Raw genomic sequence first — 20044 nt, forward strand, 5'->3', positions numbered from 1 at the left:
GCACAAGATGACAAAACTATATAGAGACTCTTTTTGTCGAAAAACATTCTTGTATCGTTTGCGCACGGTATAAAAAAGTAAAAAGTATTTTTGAAATTTCTTAGAGAAATCTGTTGCCTAAAAGTAGAGCATCAATTTATTTTTTTACTCAAAATGCAATACAATAAATAATGGACAGGACAGTTGTTTAAATTCAATATTTGTTATTTACCAAATATGGTGACGTATAACGAAATTGAAAAAGAGTTTAATATTTTATTATTCTATTAGCAGCCTGGACTTGATTCTGTTGAATAAACCTGACATTATATAATTGTCCCGTTAGACTGCCTCTGAAATTCGTTCAAGTCAATTCAAACTTATCGGCACAAAAATGAAGCCGCATGGGCGCGCAACGATCATGATAGTTCTCGTGTTATGCGTGACCTCACACTTGGTGACGTCATCCTGTCCGTGCCGTCGCAAGCGTCGCGACTGCTCGCGGCACCGCTACCGACGCGCCTTCGACAGCTGCGCATCTTGCGAAAAGTTTGTTCAGAGGTACGGACTAAACCCGGTATTGGTGCCGCGATCGAAAGGAAGTTCACTCGAAAACTGGACGAGGCATTATTGTCGGGGCAGGTGAGGTTATAGTGTTTGACTGCATCTTTGACAGATACCGATAAACCAGTGTCTTTAACACCATTGTTGTAAACAGGTCATTTTGAAATGAAATAAGTCCCAAGTCAAGTTTGGATCATAATGGTTGGAGGTTTTAGTAAGACGTAATAAGTATATCAAAGCCCATACAGAAGTAGTAGCATTCTGATCGTTTCGAATAAGTCTTTATTCATTTTCAACATCAAAGTCAAAGTATTTTGCAAAGTCCCAGTCAAGTCATTTTGGGAGAAGGTCAATTTAAGTTAAGTCATTGACATAAAAAAGAAACTAATAAAATTGGTCGTCATTTTATGAGCAATAAATCCAAACAAAATTAAAAACGCTATATACAGCAAGCGAATTGTTTTACTTGCAAAAATTAATACAAATAACCCAATTTTATTAAGATATATTTAATGAACACACTTAATCTTAACCCAATTTATTTGACAAAATAACAAGGGGCGGGTGTTTCCTAAATAAATGGTATACTTAAATTTACAAACAAATTCCCGCGTTCTTTATTCTGGATTGTTGTTTTGTTAAGCTGAATGTGCAATGGGTCCCTTGCTTTTAATAGTGATTTTCATTAGCGATTTTTCTAATGTAAAACCTTATTTCGCCTGAATTTGAACAACACGTTTATAGCACCGCCTAAAACAAAAAATTACAGCTGGTAATATCAGCAAGGCGCCGCTTCAGCAAATTCTTTATTCTAGACTTGGGGTAAAATATATGGTTAACATTCTTACCTCACTTTTTCACAATGACCAAGCTATAGTCGCGTAAAGGTGAAGATTACGCACCGCTGCTCTTCTATCAAATGTAATATATTAATACAAAACGTTTTCGTCGAAATGCAGTTGCGAAGTAAATGCTACGAAAGTATTTCCACAGCAATCGGACTACATGATTAAGCCAAACTTTGCGTCTAAATATAATTTGAATCGCCCTACAGCAAACCTGTAACAACCTAAATAAGTCGTAACAAACAATTGGAAAATTTCTTATCTTGTTCGGCAGTGTTTCCGCTAAGGTGCGCAACTGGAGAAACATCCCAATAATATTCGCACTTGGAAAATCAGATTTCTATTAGGGTTTAGCAATAAACCTGAACGAAGTGCATAAAATCAAATAAGGGGTCCGTGAACTAGTTTTAGGGGGGTCATGAAGGTCTAATTAGTGTATATTTAAGAAGTAATCTTTGGAGCATAATGGTTGGAGGTTGTAGTAAGACGTAATAAGAATATCAAAGCCCATACAGAAGTAGGTATCATTTTGGACGTTTTCGATAACTCTTTATTCATTTTCAACATCTTAAGAGTTATTCGAAACGTCCAAAATGATACCTACTTCTGTATGGGCTTTGATATTCTTATTACGTCTTAAGAAGTAATCGATTTTTAAAAAAAGAGTTTAATTGAAAATAAAGCGGTTTTGCACTAATGGGTTTAGACTTTATTTTACTTTTACATTTTCGGCCTGAAATCAGCAGATTTCTTAAGTTTATTGTATTGTGACGTCAATTTATTACGTAATCTTTGAAATATTTTTTGCCTAACGTGGTCCACGCGCAGAAAAAAAATAATGGGTCGACGGTAAAAAAAGAACCACTGCACTAACTTAACCTTTTTTCCTAACATAACGATTAAAAAGTTGCGAACCATGAACGGCTGGAAAATATCACAATCTTGAAATGAAAAAAATACTTTCATTGGCGAAAAAACAGGTCCAACTTTTCCACAAAATTGTTCTGTTGAGCCTAAACGTTTCTTTCCGCATCGTTCTAATTTATTTCTACCTTCTGGCAAATGAAGCTGAGGTGATGGTATGTACAATACTGTATCAGAACCAAAACGGTCCGGTTGGTGTACTATAACATGCATGACATGAGTACGATGGACCAACATTATTTATAAACTTATAAATCAACCATGGTAGAACCCCCTCTATGGTTGACTTAATAAGTTATTCTTTTGGTTCACAAAAACAATCAAAAAGTTGTGTGACTTTTTCATTTTCTTTTTATCTCAGCGACCCAACGTTCGTTTCGGAGCTGACGTCTTGTCAGAGTTGCTCGGCCGGACTCTTTCCTTACAGCGCTGGCGTACTCTACTCCCGCTACATACGAACTCCCCACTACGTATGCCATCCGTGTGGTGCAGCGTGGTACCCGGTGCTGAAAACAAGAAGGGTTGGCTGCGAATGCAGTTTCGTTACATTCGTGAAATAGAATTAGGCACCCAAGATGTTTTTCCCTATTAACCGACCTGCTTGATTTTGTGCTTTGGTTGCCTTTCTCCCCTTTAACTAATTCAATTTTCAGTTTGTTTAGAATTTACTTTGATTTTTTTTTCAATTTAAAAATGGTATATTTAAATGGTGACTGACGTTTAGCGATAATTTTGCCAACTAATAAAGTTCTAAACCATTAAAAGTTTCAACAAATTTCAATGGAACCCATGTCACTTTTTTACCTGTCTTAATTTGTATAAGTATCTAAATTTACACAAATAGCTCTGATATTAATTTGTTTTCTTTTCTAGTTTCCGAAGCGGGTCATTTATTTACTGTTACATCACAGCTTATACCAGGTTGATCCACGATTTACCGATTAACTGAGTCGCAATACTATTGACGTATTTATCGCAGACCACACACAAATGACAAACACCCTTACCGATCGTTATTTAAGAATTGTAATTTTCTTAACTTTTGAATTTTTTTCTGAATATAGGTGTGAAGTGATTTTTCAGGGCTTTACTAAATTAAATAATCTTCCTCAAACCGCAACTGAATATGTCGGGCCTCGAGTTGGAGGACCCCGTATAGTGTAACGCTTAGCTGATGTTGCATGAAACATGTCTATATGCGTTTTTATGTACTGTAGCTTATTGATCGTTTGTTCTTCACGCTAACTATTCAATTGAAATCAACATTTTTTTTTATTATCGTCGGACATTTATTTGCCATTGTTAATTATAACACGAAAATAAATGCAAATCAGAAATGAAAAGCACCAGCTGGAAAAAAAGTGTTTCCACCATTATAAAGTAATACATTCCATTTTGTTTGGTTTATTATGAAAAGTATATACAGACCAAAAATAGGTTTAAATACCACATTTATTTTACTGTATAGTTATTGTTCTTCCAATTGATCATTTTAACTTCCTTTATACGCGCCACCTATTTTTTTTAGTTTTACATCGTTAGGTTTATACGACACCGAATTGCTTGCAAATGATAAAGATTGTTGTTAAACTCCTATAGCCGCTGACTTTATTCTGCGTTTATAAAAGACCCAACACTTTACTATAACATTGAAATCCGTTCCATTCTAAAATTGTTGATTACTATAACATTGAAAATTACCATCCATTTGACAGCGTAAGTTGGCACAATATAATGAAATAAACATACGTGTATGAAAATCAACAATTTTAGACTTGGAATGTACAGCTGCGTTTATGTATAAATCCCATGGGACAGTGCGTATATGCATTTCAGATATAGGTACAGAGATAGAAACTCTTATGCTACTGACTAAGATGATCATAGTTATATCATAATTATACCATTGGGATTAATTTTACCATGTGAACCGATCAACAATAAAAAACATTTCGCTGAGGTTGGGCAGATGGTTCATTTTAAATCATTTTATCAAAGCACAGATTTTATTGTACGAGTCCTTATATAAGCCTAAAAAAAATTGCAATGCATACGTTAATGTAATTAATTGACCAAAACCAACTTGAAATTAAACAAAAAGTTAACGTCAAGTAAACAAAAATGAAATATATAAGAGGTTATTGCGGGGACCACTATACGAGTTGTTCTAATGACTGATAGCGGTCCACGGCCTGGATTGTGGAGCCCATTGTGTTATGACATTTAACCTTATTATTAAAAGAACATGCGGCGGTTGATAAAGCAAAGCATATGAGGCTTGCAATATAACAAAAATAGTTTGTGCACGACAGGTTATTTAACAAAGGCACTGCGTATGTGATGCTGTTATACAAAAACAAGGCTAAAAAAATCAATGCAACTTTGGGCACTTTTCCACGTACTAATTGTTAAAATGAAATCATGTGTAGCGCGGTTGCTCGTGTCTACCACCACGCTTCACTTTTCGGGGTAAGGGTCACTGACATCATCACTGACGGCCTGCGCGAACGTGGGCAGCGCTGTCATGGCAACGTCCTTGGGTGGACCGGTCAGTGGGTCGTAGAGAATGCTCCTGTCTTGCGGGCCCCACTTCGGACTTGGTCGGAACAACTGAAAAACGTAGTTTGCTGTTAAAGTATAGGTATACATATGCTGTTGCTACTGTCAGGCATAATATACTCACAAGATATACTCTTACGACAAGTTATGTATTATTTTATTTTACGTTTCGACTTCCCATAAAGTGTTTCTCAACCATTTTTCGTGTTTCTCAACCATTTTTCGCAAATACTAAGCGTAATTATAACAGCAAAGGATTGCCTATCCAACTCTTCAATGAATATTTTTTTCAATGAATATTTTTTCAAGTGAACAAATAATTCAAGTTTAATTAATATGAGCCATTTATTCGTAATGGTTCCGCGTTTTTTTAGTTATCGGGAAAATCGTGCTCAGAAGCTTCTTTAAAGACGTGACATCAAGCGTTTCAAACCGCGTTTTTTTAAACAGTTGAAGTTAATTATAAGACTTCTGGTGTAAAATAGAGAAAAATTCGAATCGATTTTCAATATGTATATGGGGTTTGCTTATAGCATGATTACCGGTGCTACTTGGAGTATAAGCAAAACAGCTTGGGTCCAATGTAGGACAAGTCACTTTTTAGAAACCTAATCAAGTATAACTTCTTGCCTGGACCTCGCCTTACTTGTTTTTGAAAAGTTACATAACATAGTTATGGTAACTCATCTTACTAAAGTTTCCTTTTTACCGCGTAGCCTACTGCATTTCCAACTACCGCTTGTCGCATTTTGTAAATTTCATCATGATATAGATTCCATTATTTGTTTTACATATTGTGTAGAAAATATGTCATAGCTTTCGCAAAACAGCATACGTCTAACGTTCGGTGTAGAGTAGTCCACGAACATCGTGAATATTTTTAGGGGGGAAGTGTGAAAATCAACGTTTTTCTGTTATTTCATACTTTGAATTTTATCCGATATAAACACTTTACATCTAAAGCAAGATTTAAAAAAATGAAAGTTTTTTAACGGTTTAAAATAAGCTTACCTCGGAAATGGACTCTCCCTTGTATAGGCCACGCGCCAGTCGGTACAACATGTAGAGCGGCACAACCACGACGCAAGTGGCGCTCATGCAAATGCCCAAGTCGTCGGCCCACTTGGGGTAGACGTCGTTTGAAGTCGGGTAGGCGATCGGCGTGTGCTGGATGGCCGCGTATATGATCACGAACTGAAAGCAGAAAAGGTTTTTCACGCTTATTTCTACGAAGAGAGGCAAATGATGTTCGCCTGCAAAACTATCAAAAAAAGCTGCCAAATTAGCAGAAACGCACAGGTAAATAAATCAACTTCAAAATGACGAAATTTTGTTGTCATCGCCCTTTTTCGGGCAGAAGCGAATCTAGTGAGCGGTTACAATTAAGGACGGCTTTTGTGACCAAGCAATATGCGAAACTCTTACATGTGCTTAAGGCGCCTCGTTTACTTTTTACATTAAAACATATATCCTTTATCCTTTTTACATTAAAACAAAGATAAACCAAACAACTGCTATGTTATTCGCGCTTTGCACAATTAGACTCGATTTCGGCGGCATATTTGCATACAAATTCGCTAAAGAACATTTTTTAAAGATAGTGTTTTTGACGAAACGTTTTGACACAACTTTATTATCTTTAAAAAGTTTCGTGCCTATCAAAGAAAATTCTTATTTCCGCCACGGTATTTATATGTGACCATTTCTTCCGTCTATTTGCAAATAGAATATATTAGCTCCGCTGATAATAATTTCCAACCGAGAAAAGCTTTATGCCTCAAGCCATTGCGCTTTACTCACCAGCAAGAGCCCTGGGGTAATAAGCATCCAGTTGATCCGGAAATACCAGTTCGGTTGGAATCCGATCATCAGCTTGACGTCGCTAAGGAGTCTCCACTTGTACGTGAAGAAAAATCCTACATTAAACCTTTAGTTTAATATACGAAGCGTCGCTTTAAATTTGTTTACTTGCATGAACTCGTTTGATTGATTGTAACGTAAACTTGCTTAAAAGTTCAGGGTTTCGGCATTCCATTATTATTTTAAAATGGTAATATTGGATAGAGTCACATGTAATTTTGCTTACTAAAATGTTAACACGAAGCCATTACACAGTTAGGTATTAAAATGACCAGTTACACGCCCTTGAGCAGGTTATACCTGAAATAAGCAATTTGCAACCAGCACTTACCGTATCCCCAATTAGCAGCAACACACAGGATCAGCGACAGAATAAGGAGTCCGTAGAACGCCGAATAGGTGTTGTAGAGCTGGAACCAGTACATTCCCCCCTGTGACAAGTTGGGCCTACAGTTAGGTGCTAATATATCTACGTTGCTATGTTCGATTCACTTTTCCAATTAAAAAAAGTAAAGATAAAAAAAAATGTTGTTTTACGTCCACACAAATTTAAGTGCCATCATTTAGGTGCGACATTGGTTAACAACCTCAATAAATAACTATGAGCAAAATGTGGAAAACTTGAGTTTTTAGACAAAGACAATCGGCTGTTTATGTGTTTCACCACATTTTACCTGGGTTACTAAGAGAATTCCGAGAAGAAACGAAATAGTGCAGATAAGGGCTGTGAAAGCTGCCTTCTTTGGGCGCAGGAATTCCGGAAATTCGTCTAGAAAGCCGGTAATAATGGTTTCCACCATCGCGAACTGTAAACAACACAAACAGAAAGGTTATATTTCTAACCATGAACTCTTTGTGGCTGCGTTGCACTATAGTTGGAATGTTTTCTAAAAACGCTGCATATAACCCCGGGGTATAACGGGAGTGGTTCAATTTTGCGCCGGTACTAATACAGCAGCATTTAAATCTATTAGGAGCCAAGGTTGCTAAGGCTTTCTGAGGACCAAAATAGTATACAATCCTATCCGGTAACTTCTTGAGGCATTATTCCGAAGCGTGTTGTAAACTCGGGACTGTGCTGACATGATTATCTCAAACCGCATGTGGTGTAACCCCGGATGTATTTGCCATTATTATTGTGCTTTGCTGTACACCAGGGGTATCCAAACCGCTCTCGCGAGCCACATGCGGCTGATTGCAGTTTGCTAAAATCTAATTTATACTTGATTTTTATTCCACATTTTTTCGTACAAGACTTTTTTTATGGCGTCACGTTTGTACCACGCACTCCTCAAACAAAATTACCCACCATTGCTCAGATTATATTTCTTTTTCTAGAATAAAGTTAGATTTTAGAAACTTTCAGAGCATGACTTCATTTGTTCGAGAATAGTGTGCGACATCTCTCACAAATCTAGCTGAGCAAAGGTAAGTGTGCAATTATGGAAGAAACAGAGTGGTTTTATTTTTGCCCAATTTAAGGAGTGGTGCATTGCGGTTACCCAAGCAAGAACAGTGGCTATTGGTCTCTGACTGGTTGGCTTCCTTGTTATATGGGAATGACTTACACACTAGGAAATAGTTTGATATGTTTGATTTATTTTATAAGACGATTTTAATATTACAAACATAAATAATAAGTATACCTGACTGTCCAATCCTAGGGTGAGCAGCATGAAGAAGAAAAGTATAGACCACAGCTGGGGAACTGGCAGAAGTGAGACAGCCTCCGGGTACACGATAAAGGCTAAGCCAGGGCCTAAGCAACAAAACGTCGTGTTTATTAATATGATACAAAGTTTCTAAAACTAACATAAAACATTAAACACAGCAGTATGAAAGTAAGGTAGAACTCACTAGTAAGGACCTAAGTATACGTAAATATATGCTATGCGTATCATATGGTATTATTCCGTTAGATAATAATTTTTAGATAAATGCAGGTGCTAGTTTTTGTAATTGCAGGTAAAATTTCGTGTTATCGTTTAAATGTGTTGAAAAAACAAAACAATCAGCATTCCATACATACATTTTGCTAAGAAATGACCTATTAAACAATGATAATAATTTATATAGTGGTACCTAATCCATAAAACGTACCCTGTGCTGCCACGTCCTGCACTTGAATGCCAAGCTTGAATGCCATGTGACCAATCACGGAGAATATGACAAACCCGGCGAATATGCTGGTGGCACAGTTGCCAATAGCGACGATCAGCGTATCTCTAAAAAGCAAAAACGAGTTTACGCGAACTACGTTGAGCGTCTGCCGTTTGATTAGATTTCAACAAAGCCTATATTATACAAAAAGCTACAATAGATGTTTAGAGCGTCTACCATGTTAGACCCAATTCTATCGCCGCACTATAAATTCACGCTTGTACGTGGTCCTGAAGGTTGTGTAATTGTCATAGGCCTCAATGTTTAAAGAGAATCATTAACCCTTAACCAGGAAATAAGGACTGTCAAGGATGAATCTATTAACCACATCGCGCCAGTTAAGCCACCATCGTACAGTATCATATTTTTTCATGCGAATTACCTGACAATAAGGATTTTCACTAGTTCACTTTTTATCACCTGTAAATGTTGTTGTTGAACTTGTTGTATGACGCGAAAGTGAGCAAACCCCCGAAAGAAATTCCCAAAGAGTAGAAGATCTGTGTGGCAGCGTCTTTCCAAACCTTAATGGGTAACAACATTGTAAAAAAACATAGATCGAGATTTACTATTGATTAAAGCCATGCGTCCTTATTTTACCTTAGCGGTTTGAAGCTTGTACCATTTGGGCCTCACGTAGAACTTAATTCCGTCGAGTGCGCCCTCCAGTGTACAGCCTCGGACTAGCAGAATGATGAGAATGATGTAGGGGAAGGTGGCGGTGAAATAGACCACCTATAAACAACAGGAAAATTAGTATTGGAATAAAAATAAGAGGTGTAAGCAGTTTACGTTTGTTGTATACATACCATAACACTATTTATTTGGCCAGCTCTATTGAATCGATTGACGTCAGATAACCTTAAACTCAGTTCCGTAACGGAATTCTTACCGAGCAGACGCTTTCTAAGAAAAATGATATGTCACTAACATTTATACTTTTTGCCCCAGGCGCCAATGTAAGTTTATCAATGAGAACTGAAGAATTTGGTAAAGGTCGCATGCGGAGCTCATTGGAAATTCCAAAATGACGAATGATTTATTAAAGCTATCGTTAGAAATAGCCAATACTTGTGAAAATTATGGTTAAAACATACAGTTCTACGTAGGTTATTTTCAGATCTGTTATTAGAGTTAAACCATTTGGTTAATATTATCTTCTTACGGAAATTGTTCAGTCGTATAACTCCCTGTGATATTTCATCCTAGGTTTTATATTTAATTTGTGTCTGTGTAAACGTCATGTGCTGTGACCTCTTGAAGAAACAAAACAATAAACGCAACAACAAAGATATAAAAACATGCAGTGCAAATCAGCATGAATTAAATTTTACGAATTTATTATTTTTTGTAGAAAAATTATGTCACCAAAACATTCTTAAAAAGATTTACCATAATCCCTTTTGTTTAAAAAAGAGGTGTGAGATTCTTCGTAAACTAAAAAAATAAATTAAACCACTAAACAAAGTAATGCCGACCTTTCCGGACGATTGCACTCCTTTGATGAGACAGAAAAACACCAGCAGCCAAGCGAGTAACAGGCATAACACCAAATCCCACAGCACTTCGCCAGGGTCTTCAATGCCGGTGCTCTTGTTCAGCCTGAGCACACGATTTCTGCCAAAAATGGGGATGTTAGGAAAAGATTCGTGGAATAGATATCGCCTTGGTCAGTACAATTTTGTTTTGGAAGGCCAATTTACCACAATAGGTGGAAATAGTTTTTACCAGGACGAAAAATGTATATCAAATCACACGAACTTGGTTTGTGAACTGCAGTAAGTAGTTTAGATTTAACAGATTTCTGTAGTTTTATATTTGTAAAAACATACGCTTATGAAAAACGACTTATTAAATTGCCTATCCTATAGCAATATGTAAAGTATAGCCGCCATGATTTATAATTAAATACCCAGTCAGAAATTTTAATGCGGGCCTTACTCGAACTATCATCGGTGTTAGTATGGCCCATTACCAGATTACCACAGAAACCCCATAGATATATCCCAGCTGGGAGACCGGAAAGGTAACATCGGCCCATGTTAGATTTTCTTTGATTTCCCATACATGGCATCCCACATATGGTTCAAGCGTGAAACTAGCCTGGCCAAATATATTCCTGCTTTACACCAATTTTAAAATAGCAAGCAATCAATATTTATTGTCATTAAATTTCCGCGCACAGAAGCACAATAACAGCACGTACAAAAATATCAAACGGTTATTCAAAAAAAAAAAAGTTAAAAACAATTGAAGAAAACGGCTTAAAAGAATAACTTAGGAATGATTAAATATAAACACAAATAGAAAAAAAGAATTATAAACATTGCTGTAATAAAAAAAACATGGATAGAACTTTTGACATCACACGAGTTACAAACCGCAAAATACTAAACAATTAAATCATAAGTTATGGCCAATTCTTTCAGAGTTTTGACAGTTGATGGAAAGCTTAACCAAGAGGTTCGTAAACAATAAATGGCTAAATGTAACTGTTGACGGTATACTCATAAGTAAACACATATTAATGCAATTTATGCCTGAGTTTTGGTTTTCATATCCACTTGTAATTGTTTCTTGGTGGTTACAAACACAATATTGAGTGTTGAGTGAGGATATGGAACATCTGTAATAACATAATTAGTGTTAAAGTATGTGTATACATGTATATATACATATATATATTAAAATTATGTGCTAGTAAAACGTTTGAACTAACTATGTTTACAAAAGCAACAAACCAAATAAAGCCTTTTTCTTAATAAAAATAATTCATAAAACATGTAATTATAATTTAAAATTTATGTTAGTCACTTTATTTTAGAATAAATCCTTAACTTGGCAGTTTATTTTTGTTCTTTGATAGCATTCGTGTAATCTCTGCATCCCTGTGTGGATGTAGCCTGATTAACAAAATAGTGCTTGCAGGAATGCTTGTCTGTAGATGACATTTTGAAGTGGTGCCATTCAAATTCTAAACAAAAACAGTTAAATGGCCACAATTTATATAAAATGATGTTGTAGTTGTACCCTCCAAATAATCACACAAAACACATATTTAACAATATAGCACTCGAGAAAGTATGGCAAGTGTACACACAATTTTTTTAGTAGACCCAACCTGCACCCCAATTTGCCTATGATTCATAAGTGGGGTGAATTTTAATATGTTGTGCACTTGTGAGATCTCATCAAAACATGCCATACTTTCCAGAGTAGGTTATATTGAACCCAAAAATTCAATAAACACATTTAACACAATATATTATGTATGTAGAGACAATCATTTAAATCAAAATATTTATATAATGATATAAAACAACAAAACTTGGAATAATCCTCACAGTAACAAAAAAATAAACCATACCTTTTTGTACCTTTCATACTTTTTTCTGGCTTTCAATTATAAAGAGTATTCCACTTTCTGAAAATAAATACATGAATACATGAAATATCTAAGGAATGTATATTTTTATATAGAAGTAAAATAATTGTTCTTGTGTAAACTGCTTCAATTATAACTTAAAACGAGGTCCTTGTAAGAATTATTTCTTCATTTTATAGGCATAGTAATAGTTTTTATGAACTTTCATTATGGATACTTAGTATTTTTCTGTTAAAAAATCTTTAAAATCAAGTGGATTAACTCATAATTTAGCTAAAACTCATAAGATGAAACAATATAGTTTTAAGTGGTATTGGGATATTTTCTAGTTAAACATTTTAACAGACAAATTTAACATTAAAAAAAAGAAAAACAACAGACATTTTGACTTACCATATGGGGATTTGGTTTGAGATGGACTTTACATTTCTTCATCATTTTTTCTGTTCAAAGACAATGCAGCATCGAGCGTACAACCTTCCTTAGCTGCATAGTAAATTTCGTTGTCCACAAGCTACAACTGCACTTAGTTCCATAACATTTTCACGATAAAACTTGCGCTGCTTCTTCAATGCATCCGTTTGGTAAAAGAAAACAGTTCACTTTTTTAAAAAGGTCGAACAACCCGCAACAATGGTTGTCATTGTGACGTAACGTTTCCCGCCAACAATTTTAAATTTGTTAACGGTGATTTTGAAAAGTGTTGCTGGTAATTTTAAATTTTATAACGACGAATTTTTTTTTAAGATTATAAAACATTTAAATAAATAAAAATGTTACACCTGGTAGTGGCCAAGAGCTTACACATAAATGTTACGTTACGCTCGGTCGATTTTTATTTAAAAATCGATTTCCTGCCGGAGTCTCATTAAGAACAGTTTAGGTATCCAATATGTTTGGTATTATTAGTACAATGACATTTTCACGCTTGATCCATAAAACACACATTGGTTATATCACATGTTTTCCAAAAAAAACTAGTTTATCCTCACCCTTTTGAGCTCATCGTAATTTGGTAAAACTTAGGAAGCTCAAAACATGGAACCCGTGATGAACAAGTAATATTAGATATTCAATTTCTTTAAAGTCATTGATGTGGGCTTAAAAAACATGCAGGAAATACCGTTGACCTATCTTCGATTTTTCCGCGGGTTATCATAGAATATCATAGAAACAGTTTACAAAAACCTCAGCAATTTTTCCACTTACAATAAAAAACAACTTTTTTGTCGCTAAAAATCTTTCTACTTTGTTTAAAGTGAATTATTTGAGCTTAAAAACCATGCAAGAAATATCATGGGCTAATCTTCGATTTACCCGTGGGCTATCATAGAATATCATAGATACAGCTCATAAAAATCTTAGCAATTTTTGAATTTACAACAAAAAACTAACGTTTATGTATCAAAACATGTACTACACAACATCTTACACTAAATTTCGTTAAGATAAGTTATCTTAATTTATCTAAGATAGGACACTGCTAATTCGAACATGCCTAGTTTATCTAAGATAGGCCACTGCTAGTTCGAACATGCCTAGTAAGGCCCAGGGATAACTCCAAGATAATTTCTGACTGGGTAGGTCGTCTATAATCGGTAACAGCCATTTCCGTGGCAATGCTCTATTGGCAATATAACTTTTTACATGGTGCATGTTTAGAACAAATTTAATTGAGTTGTATTTTAACACACAAACTAACGCAACTGCAGTTACGCCAAATTTACTATCAAATTAACTTGAAAGTAAAAATCGAAGTCAAGCCCAAATCAGAGCTCCATATCAGGTGTCAGTCATTCTACGTTGTTGTTTGCAACAAAGTTGAAAACAATCCAATTACAAACTCACGTCCAGTACTCCTCGCTCGGACTGATTCTTTTCGTTTGATTTGCCAGGGTCTGTACGGCGTCGACTGGCGTAAAGTTGCTTGCTGCTGTTGGATCCACAGTTGTCGTTATCGAGGTCGTTGTCACCGGGATCATAGTCGTGTTGTAAACTCCCGTGCAGTTCAGTCCCACACAGGGTGACAAGGTTGCCTAAGCAAAATAAAACAGCGTTATCGTTTACCGACCGGTTTTCGGTAGCTTTTTCTTTTTATGATTCTATAATTTACAATTGAAGTGACTAACAATAAACGACGTCAAGTACGTTTACTTGGCTTGTTCACTTTGATTTAAACGACAAATTACAACGTAGTTGCTGTAACCAAAAAAAAACGTTTAATAGATGACAAAGCAAAGTAGAATCAGGACCCACGAGTGTTGAGCTAATGAGAAGGTTTTTTACGCTCAAAACTGTTCAACATGTTTAATAACCACATGTTTTGCATAATGTTTTTTGTTTGTTTGCGGTTTAACCCCACCGCTGCGTGTTTCGCGTTTCAAAATTTGATTTAAGCTTTTAATATTTTACTTCAATTTTGTTGTGTGAGACACACAAGCCGACATCGCAAAAAGACTAGACATCTAATCTCGCATCAGATTGTCTGGTAATTGTTGCAATAACACCGCAATCCGTTGCTTGTTAAAGCTATTATCTTCACTTCCTTTCTGGCGAGAAGCGATTTGCCGTATCCATTTGTGAACAACTACCCAGCGATTTTCTTACACTTACGTTGTACTCTTCGCAAGTATACTGGTTCCAAGACTCGCCGCACTTTATGGTCCAGGGAAGCACGGATTGGAAGGACGCGAAAAGATAGAATAACGCCCAGGCAATGATGACGTTGTAATAGACGATGACGAAAAACGACACCAGCATCATTCCCAATCCGATACCTGCAATCGCATATGCTTGGTGAAACGATAGCGGGTTCTTCTTTTAATTCAAAATTATATACTGTATAACAGATGTTTAGAAAGTCCAAAAATATATATTATATCAATTTAATTCTAAGGTTAAGAATATATTATCAACCAAAAATACGTCAAAAAGGTCGAGTTGATCGACATCATCTTGATTAAGACGTTTCGATACGAGCTTGTATTAACTGTTATTCAACCAAATTGAAATAGTTCTTAGTCACAATAACTGAAGATAATACAAGCGCGCATTGAAACGTATTAATCAAGATAATGTCGATCTGCTCGAACTTTTTGGCTTTGCAACTCCGTGCATATAGTGTACCCTAAAATATGCCAGTTCAGTATGACTCCCCATTTGTTTATTTTGTATTTGATGTTTCTAAAATTGGCAGCGCTTTCAGTTAACCAATACTAAGATTGTAATAGCTGATAGTTGAAGCCCTTAAATCCGGTGAAACTGTATATACTGGTTCTTCGGGTTGTGCCGAAACCTATAGACCTATAACCGTGGGAATCAAGCTAATGACTCATTTCGTCTTTGAGTAAAACTGGTCTTTTCCGTGCGACTTCTTATTTGGTCGACTACAATTACAGACTACATCGACTGCATCGTGCTTGACGAACGGTTTGACCACATTCAACGGGCCGTAAAGCTCTTTTAGGTGGGCAAAGTCATTTCTGCTGGGCAAATTCAATTTTCGATGAGGAAGTAGCAGTAGAAGCAATAATCTGTGATTTGAGCGCTTTGAACGCTTACCTTTAAACATAGGGCTGGACCTCCAAGCCGTCATTGCACCATATCCAGAAAACTGGCCGAGGGATAGCTCGATAAAAAACAAGGGGATCCCGCAGAAAGTCAACATGATGAGATAGGGAATAAGAAAGGAGCCTATAAACGAAAACAAAATTGGTATGACCGGATTGTTCCAACAAAAGTAGAGACATGCTAAGGGTGCCCCTAAAATAAATTAATGTTGAAAGAGCACTACAAAATACAGAGAAATTCTACGATAATTGGCACCGCACTTAAAGATTATTTAAAGGCATTATTGATCTATGACCAGAAATCCGGCATTTCACATATGCCGCGGTAGATGTTATGCACGCTTTAATATCACTTTATACAGCAAGGTTAAACATTAACTGTTCTAGACCAAAGCGATCTGCTAATATTATAGGATTGCACACCATAGACACCATACAGAAGAAAAGTTAGCATTCGCAACGCAACCTACCTCCGCCATTGTCGTAGGCGAGGTACGGAAATCGCCAAACGTTCCCCAACCCGACACAATATCCGATGCAGGACAGTAAGAACTCGACCTTGTTGGCCCATTGCCCTCTCTCCTTGCGGTCTGCCGCCTCCTCCTTGTCCACATCCGAGGCTTCATTCTGTGGACATTCACATACATTTAAGATTACACTTGTTTTAAGCTGCCTTTGAATTTTGTCCAGAATGTTTTGAGTACGTGGTGCATGTGATACTATAGTATAGTCACTATAGTGCATCAACCGGGGTGCCGCGGCGCCCTGGTGTGCATTTACTAATGCTTAAGGGCTCCGTTTAAATTTGAGAATTTTTACGAATATGATTTTTTGCTTCATTTGTAAGCTTCTTAATACAACTATTTGTGTTCGATTAGAGATCATTATATCAAATGTCAATTTTTAATTTGATTGTTTTGCAAAATACTCGAAAATTCGAGTCGGCTTGCCGCAAATCTATTTAATATTCTTGAGGGGCGTCATAAGCCATAAAACGTTGAAAGTCACAGCTATAGTGACACGCTAGGGTTTTTCATAGTTTGTACCTTGACCGCAGCTTTCGTTTTTTTTACCGACGTTTAAACGATTAACACAAGTGTAATACTTTTGCTGCTGTAAGTAATGTTCTTTCTAGTCCTCGTTAAATCGAACTCAATCAAAATGTTTAGCGATCCCTTAGTTTTTTAAATAGGCAAAAATGTATAGTACGCAGCGACAGTAAAAGCCCATAGGTGGCAAAGAAAATGTTTAGAGCCGATGTTTCAACTGGTGTTATGTGCAAGGTTTTAAACGATAAAATGTCTACAGTCTTTTTACTGTTTTTCCAACGAAGAGAAGCAAAACTGTTCAATGATGCCAAAAAATTTATAATAAAAATCAAGGAATGGTTTTATAGGCTAAATGTTGTTCGTTATAGTATAAAAAATTCCCTTTACTTTGACTTATGATCAGTTTGTTTTATTTTCGAAAGTTTAAGAGACTTTACCAGTAATTTGTTTTTCATTTTATTTCTGTTTTACGTAGGGAATTAGGTATGTGATTAAGTAAGTATATTTGTATGATTTATCAAAGTTTGATGTTTTGGGCCAAAAACATTGACGTGAGTAACAGAGTCTTGGATATATAAAAGTTTTTACAGTGTCATTTAGCGCTTCCTAATGAATCATGTTTTGAATTTAGATGATTTATTATCAAACGCCAAGTACGACAGAGGTAAGGCGAATTCGAATGACACAAAAAGTACAGCGATGTATAGCAGGAGTAAGGCAGGCATTAATACAAAATCTTTGTTTTATAAATCCCTTAATAGCCTAACCGGTGAGTTCGGTTTATCGCTTGCCTGTAAATACGCCGGGTAAATAAATAAACTGCGTGAGCAAGCGGCCTGCCCTAGAGGCATTCTCAGCGCTGCATTTTAAGGTGTAATTACTCGCTACGTGGTGCCGTTGACCTTTGATATGTCAAAGATGCGTGGGCGTCACCTTAAGGGGCATGATTTACTGCTTTTACACGTGGTCTTTAACGTCTGAGCTGGCTTAAGGTCGTTGCGCTTAAGTTATTTTGGGATTTGCCCAGTTAATGAACAATTTTGGAAATACCGGATCGGATCTGATAATACCTTATAGCCGTTCGCACTTCTTATACTTTTGTAAAAAGCATTCTAACTCAAAATTTCATTCCTGGCCTTGTCTATCATATAGTGATGAAAGTAAAGCGTCCAGATAAAATGCTTTTTGCATGTTTGCCTGTCGATAAAAAGTGTTCTTATTTGACCAGAAAAGTCCCTTTTACCAGAGCAGCCAAAATATCCTTAAATAAATTTACCTGAGGATTTCAGTTGCATATTGATGCGTTACGAGAGTTTTCCTAAGGTTATTTGTTAAAGACGAACCGTTATGACGCAACTTAGTGACGTCACCTTTGAAAGTTTTCATGCCTATCGGTCAGAAATATTTTCGTCGTTCCAGTATAAAAATTGTTCGACTCCCCCAGCTATCATGGCAAATAAATTAATACACTAAGAGTGCCTTGTCAGACGTTAAAATAAAGTATTTCCATTCGAAGTCAATAATTTTGATCATGTTAATTCGTCATTTACATAGGAAAACAAATCACGAACTTCACGAAATGGTTTTGCAATGAAACACAATGTGCCAAATATACTATTACGTATTTTACCAGAGTTGTGTAGACTGGACGAATAAAAATGAGTGTTATAAAGTTAAACACTAAATGGTAATCTTGGTGAAATATTTTTTAGGCGCAAAGAAGGATTTTAACGTTAAGATTTCACGGTAGCGTACACAAATATCGCCATAAATACTATTCAGGATACCTACCCATCTAACGATGCCTAGTTTTGCACCTAATACAATACAGCTATACATAAAAACGATTAGCAGATGCTCACACTGATGTCCTGAGCCAATATCTTGTTTCGCAAGGATTTGCTTATTTATTTACGTGCGTTGATCAATTTAAGCAAGAATGTACCGATAGTGGAAGCCATGGGCACAGCTAAGTGTTGTGTTAGGGCGTTGTAACGTTAGTGACGAATAATCAATTACTTAACATCTGTTTTTATTAAATTACCAACGTAACGAAAAAATTGCAAAAATTATTGCTTACTTCATAGCGTAACGTTTTCTATATAACTAACTTATGACGTCATAAATTCAACAAACAGCTTTACTATTAACGCTACGGCATTTTCTTAGCTTTAATTCTTAAAACATATTTTCTTAGCTTTAATTCTTAAAACATATTTTCTTAGCTTTAATTCTTTAAAACATATTAGACGAAATGATAAAAAAAAACTCTTGTTTAGTTATGGATTTGCTGTCTTTCTTGGGTAGAGTGGCGTTCAATTAACAAGGCTCTTCTTTTATATATAATATACTAAAACGTTACGTTTTACAGGGGCTCGTTATAAATACTGAATATACACTAATATTTCAATTAAACCTTCATAAAACCCCTGTGCTAAAGTCATTTTATTAGCAAATTATTTTTGTTCGGGTTCTGCGTTTATACTTACAACATTTTTGCCGTTGCTTTCACTCATTCTCTAGTTGAAGTTATCCTTTTTGCCAAGTACCCTCCTCTCGCCTGTTACCAATGAATAAAATACCTAAAAGACTCGCAGCAGTTCAATTTAAATGCCCTAGCAGCCGATTTTCTTGCGACACATACGTTAGGTCGTTAGGGCGTTTTATCTGGGTGATGACATCAATAGCCTTTTCGCCGTTTGCTTAAAATCCCCCGCGGCAAACTAAAAGCGAGAGAAAAAACCTGAGCTAAGAATAACGCAGAAGATTTTTAAATTTTACAGGCTTAGTTGCCAAAAGCCTAGTCTCTATATTCCAGTGAACCTCATGCAACAAACGGTGTAATGTAAGAACGATTTATGTACAAACTTAACATAAATGGTATACACGATCTTTGACCATACGGTTTGACCTTTGATATAGTTGTTTGGAAGTTCAATTTCTGCTAACAAGACCTGGCCACACTATATCTTAAAATCCTAAAGGCGAAACCTACTTTTGTGAAAGAAACGCCGCATCTAATATGCATATAAAGTTTTTTCAGAAAAGGTCACAAGTGCCGTTTTTATTTATTGGACGATAGTCATGTAAGATTTTTTTTACTTTGTGTTGTGCTACGTCACAAATTTATTGACCCAAACAGATTTGCGC

General features: G+C 36.0%; 2 protein-coding genes and 1 long non-coding RNA gene across 3 annotated transcripts; 1 reads left to right on the top strand and 2 right to left on the bottom strand.

Annotated features, from left to right (window-relative positions):
• Positions 1-317: 317 nt before the first annotated feature.
• LOC146145289 (uncharacterized) lies at positions 318-3392 on the top strand. The gene is made up of 2 exons (XM_083390373.1): positions 318-621; positions 2674-3392. The coding sequence occupies exons 1-2, from the start codon at positions 374-376 to the stop codon at positions 2870-2872; spliced, it is 447 nt and encodes a 148-aa protein (XP_083246499.1). The 5' UTR covers positions 318-373; the 3' UTR covers positions 2873-3392.
• A 192-nt stretch (positions 3393-3584) lies between these two features.
• Positions 3585-19521, bottom strand: LOC146145290 (sodium-dependent proline transporter-like). Its single transcript, XM_083390142.1, has 15 exons — positions 19384-19521; positions 16316-16472; positions 15838-15969; positions 14890-15053; positions 14125-14312; positions 10370-10508; positions 9492-9626; positions 9312-9415; positions 8832-8956; positions 8378-8490; positions 7406-7537; positions 7063-7162; positions 6672-6787; positions 5883-6065; positions 3585-4922 (listed from the first exon to the last, which is right to left on the bottom strand). The coding sequence occupies exons 1-15, from the start codon at positions 19408-19410 to the stop codon at positions 4770-4772; spliced, it is 1968 nt and encodes a 655-aa protein (XP_083246268.1). The 5' UTR covers positions 19411-19521; the 3' UTR covers positions 3585-4769.
• LOC146145291 (uncharacterized) lies at positions 11163-13563 on the bottom strand. The gene is made up of 3 exons (XR_014498718.1): positions 12670-13563; positions 12259-12315; positions 11163-11865 (listed from the first exon to the last, which is right to left on the bottom strand). It is a non-coding gene; the product is annotated as an uncharacterized LOC146145291 (long non-coding RNA).
• Positions 19522-20044: the final 523 nt, after the last annotated feature.

Source organism: Ascidiella aspersa, chromosome 5 (genome assembly GCF_963924565.1).
Source record: "Ascidiella aspersa chromosome 5, kaAscAspe10.2, whole genome shotgun sequence".
Lineage (NCBI taxonomy): Eukaryota > Metazoa > Chordata > Ascidiacea > Phlebobranchia > Ascidiidae > Ascidiella > Ascidiella aspersa.

What these genes read in the sequence shown, in the direction of transcription:
- LOC146145289 (XM_083390373.1), top strand. Translation starts at nt 374, where the DNA reads ATGAAGCCGCATGGGCGCGCAACGATCATGATAGTTCTCGTGTTATGC. An exon ending in AGGCATTATTGTCGGGGCAG is followed by an intron (nt 622 to 2,673) that starts GTGAGGTTATAG and finishes TTTTTATCTCAG; the next exon opens with CGACCCAACGTTCGTTTCGG.
- LOC146145290 (XM_083390142.1), bottom strand. Translation starts at nt 19,410, where the DNA reads ATGAGTGAAAGCAACGGCAAAAATGTT. An exon ending in GTCCAGCCCTATGTTTAAAG is followed by an intron (nt 15,054 to 15,837) that starts GTAAGCGTTCAA and finishes ATGCGATTGCAG; the next exon opens with GTATCGGATTGGGAATGATG. An exon ending in GAATTCTCTTAGTAACCCAG is followed by an intron (nt 7,163 to 7,405) that starts GTAAAATGTGGT and finishes AACTTGTCACAG; the next exon opens with GGGGGAATGTACTGGTTCCA.